At 46.6% G+C, this 14,029-nt stretch overlaps 1 protein-coding gene across 8 annotated transcripts in view; it reads left to right on the top strand.

Moving 5' to 3' along the window:
* The window catches only part of NFIB (nuclear factor I B), a 362,435-nt gene that overhangs the window by 281,557 nt on the left and 66,849 nt on the right, over positions 1–14,029 (top strand). For all 8 annotated transcript variants that reach the window (XM_069238881.1, XM_069238864.1, XM_069238898.1 and 5 more), the window contains 2 exons: positions 8,024–8,159; positions 11,231–11,313. In XM_069238881.1, coding sequence (XP_069094982.1) covers positions 8,024–8,159; positions 11,231–11,313 — 219 coding nt within the window. The remainder of the gene's footprint in view (positions 1–8,023; positions 8,160–11,230; positions 11,314–14,029) is intronic.

The following is a 14,029-nucleotide window of genomic DNA, read 5'->3' on the forward strand; positions in this document are numbered from 1 at the left end:
CAATCTGGCTATGTTACACAGCTGGGTTGGAGAAACTGCACTCAGACTCCGACTCAGTGTCTGATCGGCAGACCAAGCCGCTCAGACTAACCCTGGCGCTGCTCTCATGGTAGGTATAGTATGAGAACAGCATCAGGATTGCCGGTGCTGGTGTCCCAGGAAATGCTGGGACACCATCAGAAGAGGAGTGCGAGGTGGCCAGTGGCATACGGAGAGGCAAAAAAAATAATTATTGCTACTATTCATTTTCTTCTTATTATTTATTGTCCTCTGAACCCCCTCCTGTATCTCACCAACCCCCCACACCCCCTAACCGACCCTCGCCCTGAGATTTGCAGCGGCCTCCGATGCAGACTGGGTGTCAGAGTGGTAAAAGTAAGCAAGAGTTAGCAAGGGGTACATAGCACCTAGCTCTAAAGAGAGATTTAAGAATATGATGAGACATGTTCTTTATGACTTCTAAGACTGAGAGACTGGCGGGTACTTTTTGGTGGGAGGCTTTCAGTGTGAAAGAGAAGCTTTTTTTAGTGTCTGTCTGTAGGTTTCAGTGCAGTGCTTAATTTGTGCACATGCTTGCACTGACATACAGTTTTGGAAATCTGAAATTACCTTTCATCATCAGACTTTGACCCAATGCAAGCGTGAAAAAGGCGGAAATGGAGAAAGGAGGGTACGAAAGATAGAAGAATAACAGCAAAGCAAGAAAGCATGACCTGCAAAACGGAGATACTGTAGGGCAGTGTTAGAACTGACCCTTTTTGCAGGGTTATCCCCAAACCTTTTGCCTTCTTCCTCCTATTTTTTCTGACTTGTTTTTGTGGACTTTAGGACTCTGGGCACGTTACCACTGCTGACCAGTGCTAAAGTGCAAGTGCTCTCTGTCAGGGTCCGACATGGGGTGATGCAGTTGTAGCCCGCAAGCACTAAAAAGGCTTCTGGGGCTGTACCGACTACAGCACCTAATCCTGGTGGAGCTTGTTCGGGGGACGGTGTTGCACTGTGCCCCTACCCCCATCCATGAGCCGCTTGCACCCTGGTGCAAATAGCCATATGCGGGGCTCCCCTCAAATGGGGGAGCTCCGTGCATATGGCCAGTTACCGCCACGGCCTCCTGCCAAATTCCAGAGCCCTCCCTCATAAGGCCCTCCACACAAACTACCTTGGATAATAAAATTTATATTTTTGGGTTAGGAGTCGTAAACCCTTGGCCGTATTTTATTTTCAAACATAAAACACCATGAATCAGTCAACACATAATTCATGTTAAGCAGTAACCCCATCATATTTACAGCTTAATTTACATTGGTAGATGTTTAGCCTTAAAATAGTATGGTAATATATCCGGTTTCCTAGCATATCTAAAAATTCAGTTCCTTTGTCTACACTTGAATGACTGCACATGAGATCATGACTGTTTTCTACAAAGACACTCCAGACACTGTTGTACCCACAGCTCGGTGATCCTGGGGTAGGTCCTCCATATGGGAGAGCCTTCCCGCTCCCTCAACCCTTGAGAGGGCTATCTCTGTGAAAGGGGCCTGCCTGCCCACCAGGATACCTACCTCCGGCGCCCCTTCCACCCTCAGGCTTCTCTCCCCTCAGGGCCAGTGCTAGCTTTGAGCCCTGTGTGTGTGCGTGGGTGGTTGGCACTAGGGACCAGATGCCAGCGACCGCTCGAAGCCCCCCACACCCATGGATGTCGCCTTCGATTCCCAGGCATCACTTCTTGGAGGGTCCCATTATCTTTGTGTCCTGCTCAGTTAGGAAAAGGTAAGTGAATTGCCCTACCAATCATGATCTCACCTCGCCACAGGCCGGCATAGTAAACCTACTATCTGGCCTCCCCCCTCCCACAGTCACCCCTTACCTCAGGCAGTGAACCAACCAAGCTAAGAATTTCTCTAAAACGTGTCATAGCCAGCATGCAATAGGTGCACCCCATCCTTCAGGAAGAAGTGATCCCCCTGAATGTAACCATGTGGAATGACATCCAATCTGGGTGGCTTGAACAACTTGGCAAGTTTGTTATTTATCTTTCTCACTGAGTCATTCAGAGCTAATACCTAAGTGCTGCCCCTCCACTGCAACTGGGGGATGATATTTGACCAGGCGAGCACTGCATAGGGAAACCTCTTGGCCAACCAACGACTTCAGAGACCACCAGAGGCCGCTGTCCTAGCAGAACCAAGTCATTGCCACCTAGATGTAGCATGATGACGGCTGGAGGCGAGCACTCCCGTGACAGCATGGAGTCCAGCACCAGCCTCAACTGAGCAAGGCAGAGCTCTCCACCACATAGAAGGCAAGGTGGAACTCTGCATGTAATGTGCGTGATGCAAAGGCACTCTCTGAATACAGTTCACCTGCTCGCCGCACATAAGAGTAGCTGATAACCCAAACATCTGTAATCCCTTCGGCTCCTGCGTCCACCGGAACTCTCTGGAATTCTACGCTCCAGCCACCTAAATGTGATACGATGAGAGGAGACTACAGTAAGAGGCACATACACTTAAAGTTTATGCAATCTTACATAACATTAGTAACATTCCTCTATACCGTTGAACCTGAGAGCCCCATTGTCACAGCTGCTGTGGCTGGCCCAATCCTAAAGGAATGCCTAATAAACCCTGAAAAGTCAAATCCTGTTGCAGACAAAGCACACTTCAGTATCTGTGAGGACTGATACCTGGTCAGTGGGGAGCCATCTGCATGTACAAATACTGGCCCCCTGTTCCCCCAGGGCCTCTGAGCCAATAAAACCTCCAAATCATATACCAGACAACACTCAAAGCCGGGAGCCTTATGTAACAAAAAGTGGTCGCCTCACCCCTATTGATCCACCTTAGAACGAGGGATGTTGACAGCCAGGGCCCGTGCCCCAACCAACAATTGAATATGTACCAGCTGTAGACCCCAGTGACATCACCTTTGTTCCTGGCCACCAGTTCACCAAGCCGCAGAGCCCCGTAGAAGGCCAAAGTAAAGTCCACCCTGAATTGAATGAACTTTCCTGGAGAGTTACATACACCACCAAAAGCCCCATGGATAGCAGCCAGTTTGGTCAGGTCAATGGGGTGCCTAGAATCTGGTCTGGTCACCTCTAGCCACTGCCAAACTTTCAGGGCCCTTTTCACCAGGAAAGACTTTGTCCCATCAGGTGACCCAAGCAATTGAGCAAAGAAAGAAATGGCAGCGGTGTGACATCAAGCGCATGCAACTGACCCCCTCTGCTCTCTAAGCGCCCCTAGAATTGTCATGATCAACGAAGCAATAACTCCATCCGTCCCAGGAATTCCAAACAGGAATTGAAAGCCCTCTCGTAAGCCTTCCTGGTCCTGGGAGCTAAACTGGCTGCCAGGAGGTCTGGTAATCTTGAACACCAATTTGCCACAGATACTTCAGGAAGGGTGTTGGGAGTTCCTCTTCTCCTGGGAGGTAGGATCTGAAAACCTGCATCTTAAAATGGGACAGGGCATTAGCGGCATTGTTAAAAAGAACCCGGGACATGCTTAGGTCTAAGCAGGACATTCAAGCGCAGACACAGTAGCACAATTTCTTTTAGCAGCCTCAGGATCATCCTGCACTTTGCAGTTGCTGATCTATACACTCCTCTACTGACGTTATCAGGACAGAAATTCACAGACTGATTACGAAAGCGATCGGGCCACACTGTCAAAGCCACTAGGATTGGGAATAACTCCAGGAAACCAATATTTCTAACAAACCCAGACTCCACCCACTCCTTTTGCCAGCTCTGCACACCCCATGCCGAACCAAAGATGGCACCAAATCCCTCACTGCCCGGTGCTTCAGTGTTAAGAACAAGTTCCTCGTTGGACTTGGGCTGATTCAGCCACACAACGGTTCCATTGAACTCGCACAGTAAAGATTCCCAAATCCTCATATCCTGCTTGACCTTGCTGGAGAACCTTGTGTGATGGTACTTAACCTTCAATCCTGACAGTGCCTGAGCAATAGACCATGAGAAGGGGCAACCCATGGGAATGATCCACAGTGCAAAATTGAGCTGCCCCACAAACCCCTGCAACTGGTGAAGAGTGACCTTCTTAGCCTGCAGAGATGACCGTAGGGCCTGCTAGAAAGAATCAACTTTTCCCACTTGAAGCCACAGAATCCAGTTCAATACCAAGAAACTCAGCTGTGGTGAAGGGACCTACTGTCTAGCCCTGCACCAGTGGGATCCCAAACTCACCCATCATGTGTTGGAAGATCTCTAAAGCCTCTGCGCACTGCTCAGAGCCAGGGAGCCTAAGAAGCAAAAAATCATCATGTAGTGCAGCACTCATTGGTGCTGCGACTTTTGCCTAAAAACCCACTTGAGGAATGTCCTACATTTCTCAAAATAGGAACAGGACACAGAGCAATCCATTGGCATGCACTTGTCAAAATAGAAGGCCCCCTCAAACTGGAAACTCAAGAGACGGAAGTCATTCGGGTTGACAAATAATAGCCAGAAGGCAGATTCAATATCCGAATTAGCCATCATAGCACCAGCACCGCAGCATCTGGAGTGCCTGCTCAAGGGACGCATACTTGACCAAGTATAAAGCCTCATCAATAGCTTCATTCACAGAACAGCCCCTTGGAGCAGACAGGTTATGAATCAATCTGAGCTCCCCAGGATCTTTCTTAGGAACTATCCCCAGGAGTGAACATACAAAGCCCTCCAGGGGGGCTAGCGACCCAAGGACACTTCCTTGAGAATCTTTGCCCTTACCACACCTGGATTGGATCTGAGAGACTGGTGTTTTCTACAGTGGGGAGAGCCCACAAAGCCCAGAGCAGGGATCCTAAAACCGTCCTAAAAGCCCTTGTACAATACCTGCGTGGCCGCATGAATAGTGTGGCTGCATGAATGGTTATGTATTTAGCAAAGGGACCATTGCCAGTAGGTTAACCAGGGAAGAGGCCTTGCCAAAAAACGAGTCATCATTCCTGTCTTGTTGCATTTATCTCTGGCTTTTCTATAACACTTGGATTCAGGGTGGGAAGTCTGACCACAGAATAAACAGCAATGCTTGAACCTGCAGGTTCCGGGGGACCGGGAGCAGGTGCGCGTGTTAAAATCCCAGCATGTCCCTTTTCTCTGCCCACCCCTTGACATCTGTGAGGCAGATGTTGCTCCAGTCTGAAAGGACTAACCCCCTGCAACCTGCGGTTTGTTCATATAGATGAGCTAATTGATTATATGAATCTGATCCCACCCCAGCGTGGGCTTATAAGCATAAATTCTCCTAAACTCTTTATCATACTCTTTCGAAGACATACCACCATATTTATCATGAGCACCCAGTAGTCTGTTCTGATAGCAGGCCATCTTAGCCCCCAAATCATTGAAATGCTTGGCCAAAATGGCATGATAGGTCAAAAAATCCCCAACCCAGCTAACCAGGGTCTCCCCAATCCAGTTAACCATGGTCTCCTCCACCTTCCTCTTGTGAGGCCCATGGCCTCATTCCCGAGAGTGCGCACATTCTTACACTGCTCTACCCCCTCTTTGTCAGACTTATCAACAAGCAATAGCCCCCCTTCCATTTATTTTCTTTCCCTTCTATTGGCACATGCCCCCCTAAGCGCTTATGCTCAAAGCAAATATCACCTAGGTCCATGGGAGTCCAAGAGGGTCCAGTACCTGTACTTGCCGTTCCCTGGGCAGGAGGAGCTGTCAATGCTCCCCCTGTGCTGCTGACGCTCCCTGTGGCAGTTGTGGGAGCCTGACTCTGGCTGCGCAGGCTCCGCTTTCATGTGTGGGGCGTGACTCCCCACTGGCTCCATCGAGGAAGGGGGATCAGACCTCTCCTGACCTGTGAGAGGCCTGGGTCCTGCTGCGCTCACCTGTGTTCCCTGACCAGATTTCACTGTACCTAGGTAAGAAATGAGGCACCAGGCTCTCTCCAGAACATCCCCTCAACCAACCCCTACTAGGGCACCCTCCACTAAAGGGGCAGAGAGCATACCCACCTCTGAAAGCCAAGGCAGCACGGACGAGGAAGTACTCCCTAAAGCCACTCCAGAGCCAGCGTTCAACAAGGCGCCATGCATAATACCACCAGACGCTGTGGCCCCCGAGACATTCGCTGCAATACCCTGGGCAGCAATCTGGCCAGCACAACCCGAAACCTGCACAACACCTAACGAGTTTGAATCAACCGCGGTCACACCAGGAGCCTCTGGGGCCTGGATCAGATCCACAATTTTTGAAAACTCTCAAGCTCACCTCTGAAGACGAACTCCTGCACCTGCAGTACAAGCCACTTGGACGCTTCAACTGTCTGCACCAGCTGTTTGCCACAAATTGTACTAATATACAATATTCGCCCATATACCCTCACCTGCAGCCACCAGGGCCCCTACCAGAGCCGCCATCGAGCAGCGCCCTGCTCAGGTGAGCTATGTTCAACATTCGGGCAGCTGCCGGCACGGCGCGCTGCGCTGCTACTGAAAGGCTGCTCCCACGCTCTCCTCTCGAAGTGCCCGAAGGAACCTAGTGGGAAAGAAACAAGAAATGCCCAGGAAATCCTCTTCTTGGCATAGATACTGGGGTGATCCTGCTGCGGGTGGGGAGAAAGTACCACTCACTGACCACAGCTCCTTTTATGGGCAGGTGACGCAGGAGCGGCCCTGAAGCACTACAAAGGCTTCCGGGTCCGCGCCGACTCCAGCACCCAATCTTGGTGCAGCTTGTTCAGGGGCTGGGGTCGCACTGCGCCCCCTTCCATGAGCCGATTGCAGCCCGGCGCAAATCAGCATATGCGGGACTCCCCCAAAATGGGGGAGCCCAGTGCTCACGCACCAATAAAGCAGCTTTTGTTCAAACATAAAACCAAACTGGAATGTTGCATTTCAGTAGGAGTTAGCAGACAATGTGCGAAGAAAAAAATAAAGCCATATACCCTTTTTTCACAACCATGAGACGTGGACTGCAGTTCATCAGTCACAACCTCCAAAACATCCCCGTTTCTTTAGGGTTTTCTGTGATATTAAATCTCAGTTACAGTTGTTTGTGTACTTCTTTCCACTATCTTTAATCACCAGTGTACGGCGAGGTACCAGAATATCATCTGACAACAATATTGTGTCCTAAGTATTGTTTGCAAAAATATTATGCTATTTATGCTAATAAGACAAAATCTACCCCTATTTGGAACAATATTTTTGCAAATGATTTTTCGGACAATATTTCTGTCAGACAATTTTTCTGCTAAGGATATTCTGGCATACAACCCCTGTGCACTTCCTAGCAAACTGTAGTGTTGCACTGCTGTTTATCACCTAAGATCCGATGCGTCCAAGATATGGAGACGCCTTAATAGATCTGAGACCTTCAGATTATAAATGGAAACGTAAGACGCGACTGTAGATTTGGAGAAAGTCTTATTATTCCGATCGAAGAGTTATAGACAGTTTTGAAGACTGGAGTAGAGGTGGAAATAGGCGCAACACACAAGAAGAGAAAATATGCAGCACTAGACGTGGGCTGAGGTAAATATCTACTGTCAAAGTAAAATTTGACTATTAGAAAAAGGTATTTAAGAACACACTTGTGTATCATCCGTTGCACTTATTTGTTTCTTCGGGCTCAGGCAATGGTCACTATTATGTGTAGATGATCACCTTTGTAAAGTTAAGAATGGTCTGACAACCCAAAGACGTTCAGAGCGCTAGTTCCCTAGTCTGTTACTCAGTTTTGAAAGCGTTGCTAACCATTTGTAAGTTGATAATCAAAAGCAATTGTTTCTTCAGTTTCCAGCGTAGAACCGACTGCGAAACAACTGACTAGACTGTTTACATTGAGGCTCTGAAGCATTATGGTGTCCATTTTCTGCTCATGTTTACTTTACTGGTTTGGCTGTGTTTGTCCTTTAAGCGTATTGTGTTTCCTTGCACGAAGCAAAATGAATCTGACATATTTCACAATAGGCCGGTGATTAAAAGTGTTCTACTGACAAGAACAGGCTGATGTCAACCTTGTTGATTCTCTGACTCTTTTTTCCTATCACAGCCCAACAGTAGTGGCCAAGTAGGGAAGGTGCCTGGCCATTTCACTCCAGTGTTGACGCCCTCGCCCCACCATAGTGCAGTGCGGCCGGTGACGCTCACCATGACGGATACAAAACCCATCACGACATCCACTGAAGGTGAGCCAGCTGTGCCAGTCAATGCTACTGTTTATGGGTCTCTTGGAGCAACTAGGTGTGCGTAGCAAAGGGTGTGTGGCAGTGTCTGGACCAGCAAGTAATAAACAATCTTCATCTTCCCTACTTTAAGGCTTTGTGACTCCACTGCTAGACCACAAGCACCGTGCCCTCACCTTTCACTGACCTCTCACGCAGGTGCTGCCCAAATGTAGAGCCTACTGTCTCTGAAGGGGGAAGGCAGACAACTTCCTTCAAAGTTTTCACTGGAGGTTGGTGCTTGTGTTTCGCTGTTTGCTATCAGGCTTTCATTTGCACTCCCCTCTCCGAATACATATTTAAGCAGAGAAAGTGCCTTTCTACAAAGGATTCTAACCAATGGTTGACCAGCACCAATATGATGATAGTGTGAGCAGTGGCGTAGCGTGGGGGGTGCAGGGGGGACCGGCCGCACCGGGCGCAACATCTTGGAAGAGACTAAATCCACGGGTTAGGGGGCGCAAATTACTTGCCTTGCCCCGGGTTAGAGGGCGCAAATTACTTGCCTTGCCCCGGGTGCTGACAACCCACGCTACGCCACTGAGTGTGAGTATCTGAAAGTTGCACAACTCATTTCTGTTTGTGGTTTTTCCTACAATACGGCTGAATTGGTTGTATAGGTAACTCGTCCTTTCTGGGTTTTCACTTCTGCTAGTGTAAGGAGCAGGGATACATAACACATGTCTCCACCATGTTTGTGATGTCCATTGTGTCAAACACAGAGTTATTTACAAACATAGGTTTCGTGCAAATGCTTCTGATGTGTTCATGTCTATCAGTTCTTCCCTTTTCACATATTTACAATGTTGTGTTGAGCTTAATTATTTTCTTAAAGTAAAAGGTTGCCTTTTGACTGGTATTATTTACAAATCTTGAGACATTTTCCTTGGGAAATCGGTGTTGTCAGGGACACTGATGTCCATAAAAATGGAATGCAGCCAGCACCAAGAGGCTACCAAGTCAGACGTCTACCTTTAGGAGCCCCAGCCAATTAATTTTATAGAAGACTTGGGAACACAATAGAAGGTGGGATGAGGGGGATAGAAGTGCTATCTCTAGGAGACAAAAGCTGACCTTTGCTTTTACACATTCAGGTGCTGCATCGGTGTGCAAAAAGTTGTATTTGTGTTCATAGACTGCAGATCCTAAGTTACAGAATGTGCAACTCACAATAGCAAATCAATTTATTTGTTCAGAAAAGTAAACCTCCTTGGTTTGAAATAAGTGAGGGAATTAGGGAGCAAAGCGGTTGACTGAGGCAAGGACCTGGAAAGAAGGTGACAGAGGGAACACCGTGGAAAAAAAATTGATAAAACCTCCTTGGGGTAAAATAAGTGAGGGAAGAAGGGAGCCAATGGATGACAGAGGGAGGGCCCTGGAAAGATTTTTTAAATATCCCAAGGCGCTTCTGAACTAGAAAAGCACATGGACCACTGCACCTGCAAAAAGTAAGAGTGCTTTTGAGGCTGGAAAGGACGAAGGGGCGTCATATATTTATTAATGATGAATGGCAAGAAGTTCTTCAACAGGAAAAAATGTTTCCCAAAGGGAGAGGAACATTGAAAATGCACTTCTGTAAGCATAAATGTATACATTACCCAGGGCACAAATTACACAAGTAAATGTGAAGCACCATACATTTTCTTACAAGTCGTTGGCTTTACTACATTTCCATAAGTGAACCATGGGATTTTTGCAAGTCACATAAAAAATAGAAGCATGCTACAACTATGTTAAGGCTACATTCATCTCCTTTAAAAAGCTGTCCGTACATCCGGGTCAGAAATATAAAGGGTTTTGTTCAAGACCTAAAAAACTAATTTCAGTGTTGGAACACAGATGAAATGAGTCTTGTGAAATGATTAAGGCGTTCTTTTGAGAAATGGAAATTATTTTCTCTGACAGTGAAAAATGCTACAAATATTCTTGTGTGAGCAATATCAGAGCTTTAAGTCAGAGCAGACCACAGCATGCAATAAACACCTTCCTCTGTTTACAAACTGAAATATATATTAAGCATTAGATTTTGAATCAGGAAGGGAGAGTAAGACTTTGACCCCTGTCCTTGACGGGTGTCTTGCGGTTTCAACGTCATCAGCCGGCTCTGAGTCACTTAAGAGCGCACGGTAAAGCACCCCCTGCCACCAGGGGTCACAAGGGTGTTCCCCAGAGTATGCTGATTGAGGGCTGGCTGGTTCAGTCGTGTGACCTGAGGACACTGTGGAGGATGCCATGGCGGAGGGTCATTGTAGCAAGCCCACTGGAGGTGGGAGAAGAGATGACATGATCCTGGGTTTCAGTTTCCAGCCTATGCCTTTCTTAAACATGAGGTGTTAAGCACAGCCACAGTGAGAGTGTATTCTTAAAATGGTGAACATAAATTAGTCAGTTTGACCCAGGTTCCCCGTGGACACCAATTCAACAAAATGCCACAGGTAGTCTAAGTGACAACACATACACTTTAACCACCAATGACATCGCAGGGTTGTCCCATTGACAGGAGGCACATCTTTTGTCTTCATCTGGTTAGCCTGTTGACAGCCTCCTATCTACTTCCAATGGGGAACTGAAGGGCAAAGTGTAGAAATTACAGAAAGTAAGAAGGCCTCCGAGTCCTATTTTCTTTCTGTGCCTGTCGTTGTTGTCATGACCCTGAGAGCAAGGATGGCAAGGGCAGTGCCAGGGTCACCAAAGGGAAGCTAGGGATAGCACCTGCTACTCCTCTCCAGGAGCTGATCTCCAGTATGTGCCCTCATAATAAGTCAGTTTGACACAGGTACCACTCACTCACTCCCTCACCAACCAAACATGCCATCTCTCTCTTACTTATATATAACATGCACATATATTTAAAAGATACTCCACATGTTCACCTCGAGCCTTGCCAGAAAGCAGATTGATATTTAAAGAAACCACCTGCTACACTTGCTGAAACTGGGCAAGTACAGAGTTAGAAGCTGCTTGTTACTTTTGCTGTGTTGATGGGTAGATCTTTGCCCTTTGCTCACTGCTATCTTTTTCTCTTCCTTGCCTAGCTTACACAGCCTCTGGCACCACCCAGGCCAACCGGTATGTGGGACTCAGCCCGAGAGATCCAGCCTTTCTTCACCAGCAACAGGTGGGCACATTTTACTTAGATGTAGCGCTGTAGAATTGTGTATGTGTGAGTTGGCGTTCCTCTGTGCACTGTAGTACAAGTTGAACAGAATCTTCTGGGGCACCCTAAAAAGCTCCACTACCAAGTTCCACTAATGTGGCATGATCTTTTAGGTAACTAATTTGAGCTAATGTTGTAGACCGTTTTTTAGGAAAACGTGGTGGCCATTTGCTCTGGAGCAAACTGCAAATGAATGCGCGTGACACCCACTGTTAACGAAGGGAAAGCATAGCTGTGGCTGCATTCCCCTTGGTGAGTGACAGCGACACATTTGAGAGTTCATCTTGAGACCAGTATGAATAAAATGCTCACATCGTGATCCCAGGGCTATTTCATGCTTTCCGGATGTTTGTGTCTGCAGTAAGCACAGCTCCAGCAGATGAGCTACGGGGCCAAACTCTCTGCTTAGCACATCATCATCATCCCTCCTTTAATAGATCTAATTTAGAGTGCTTAATCCTGACCTGGTAAAAACACTTTTTTTGGTGTCGCATCATTTATGTTTCAAGTAGCATTTTACACTTCCCATCTCATTAACGCTGTAAATTTAGTGCAAATTAAGTGTTTACCCAAACTGTGAAAATATGGAGCTGGAATTAATTGTGGGTGGGTGCAAATTAGCGGCATGACAAAAAAGGCGGTGTTGTTCTGCACCCATATAAACAATATATTTAAAAAAAAAATCTTTTAGTGGCTTCCGAACACCACTGGGGAAACACATTCAGACACGTTCCAGGGCTACACTTTATGGTGTTTATACATGCCCTCCCTGATTTTGACAGATACAGAGTTAAATTACCAGAATGTGAACCAAAATGAAAATAAAATGATGGACTATGACGGCGAAAGGACTCTGTGTGAGCCCTGAATGCCAGTATAGTCTGTAGCCTGAACCTTTATACCGTGTTAGTTAACTGCTACCCCTCGTTCTCCCACACACAACCAGGCACCCACTCACATTTGCCTTGACGGTTCTTCTGCTTGTGGCCGCACTAACCCGGGGCCAGCATGGAATCCCTTATCCCTGCTCCAATCCATAGGGATGTACAGTGCAGGTATACGAGCACATGCGTGTGGTTGAGTGTGTGTGTATGTATGTGTGTGTGAGTGTGTGCACACGCATATTAGTGCGGGTGTGTGTGTGTGCGTTTGTGCTTATGTGTGTCTGTAGAGTTGCAATACGAAGCCAAGAAAAAATCATACCAATGACAATTTGCTTGGGATACCTGGCGCTCTGCCAGCTTTCATTACTAGTGAGAACTAACCAAAAACATCTGTATCCGTCCTGTAAAAATACCAAATAATACTGACCGGGCTCTCCAAAACGTTTGCTGTACAATATGATCACACGTGTGCTTGCGTAGCCTAGTACTGAACACATGCGGGCTGTGGGACTTTTGCCCAAGCTCTTTTTTCACAAGGTGCAACTAACACATCTCTAGGTCCTATTGCCAAGCAGTCATGCAAACAAGAAAAGCCAGCACAACATGCTACTGTGTGTTCTAGAATTGACCCGTGTTGCTCTACATTGCTTTTGTTTCTTCGTTAGTTCCAATGAGGTGAATTTGATTCATAGCAACGCAAGCCAGCCATTGACAGCAAATAATTACTTTCTGCTCTCACGATTTTGTCCCAAATAGGGTGCGTCCTTGCCCAAACTTGTCCAGTTTCCCAAATTATGCTTACAACGGCTCGCAAACTCAGTTTCTATCAGGTATCACCTCTTGGAGAACCCGTCACTAACAGCACCAGTACATATACATTTCAATCAGGATATGTCAATCTAAAATACTGGTCTGTGTAAAGCATAGTCTGTAAGGTATGTTTTCTGCTGTGTCAGATCATACAGCAAAGTCGTTCATCAGATCTCTTTCTGCCGGCTTTGTGTCATGTACATTTTAAACATCCCTCTTCTTCCCCTTACCACTACTTCCAGTGCAGTATTTATACTTGTGTTTAAGGATCTTCTGTGATGTACAACTACCCATCAGCAAGTGCATAAAGCTTCTTGGTACCAGAGATGGACCTACCCATATTTATTTCCTGGCAGTTTTGTACAGATCAAGAGTATGAGACTTACCCATAATCTGTACAAAATATGACTAAAGTCTTATTTAGTGGCGTATTTCAGAGCTATCACCTCTTGTAGTCCCAAAATGGAATTGAAAACAAGGAGTAGTGATATTTGTAAACTTATTTCCAACTGTAGATTGAAATCAGAAAAACAAGAGTGGCAAAGTATGAGTGCCAACTTGACAATATTTCCAACTGTTTCCAGAAGCAAAAGATTTGGGCCCATATGTACTAACACACTTTCCCATAGACACAGAATGGATAAAACCCTTTGGTACATCTGGCCCTAGGTGTGGAGTAGCAGAGCTTTAAACTTAATAGTCCATCCCATCTGTTTTTCAAAGGTGCTCATGACGTACCTTTGTGAAACATGGAATCTGCATGGAATTTGTTGAGCTTGGGTTCAACCTGAGAGGTATTGGTATTGGAAACACATTTAACATGCAGAGAAAGAGTTTTATTAAGAGCAGGATGTCTGTATCTGGGATAAGACTTCGTCTTGGCTGGGTCCGTAAATGGGTCAAGAGCAATTGGTGAAAAGTAAGGTAGAAATGTATTGTTTGGCACAGCGGACATCTGCCAAAGAGTGGCAGAAATTCTGCTG

The sequence above is a fragment of the Pleurodeles waltl genome, chromosome 1_2 (assembly GCF_031143425.1).
Source record: "Pleurodeles waltl isolate 20211129_DDA chromosome 1_2, aPleWal1.hap1.20221129, whole genome shotgun sequence".
NCBI lineage: Eukaryota > Metazoa > Chordata > Amphibia > Caudata > Salamandridae > Pleurodeles > Pleurodeles waltl.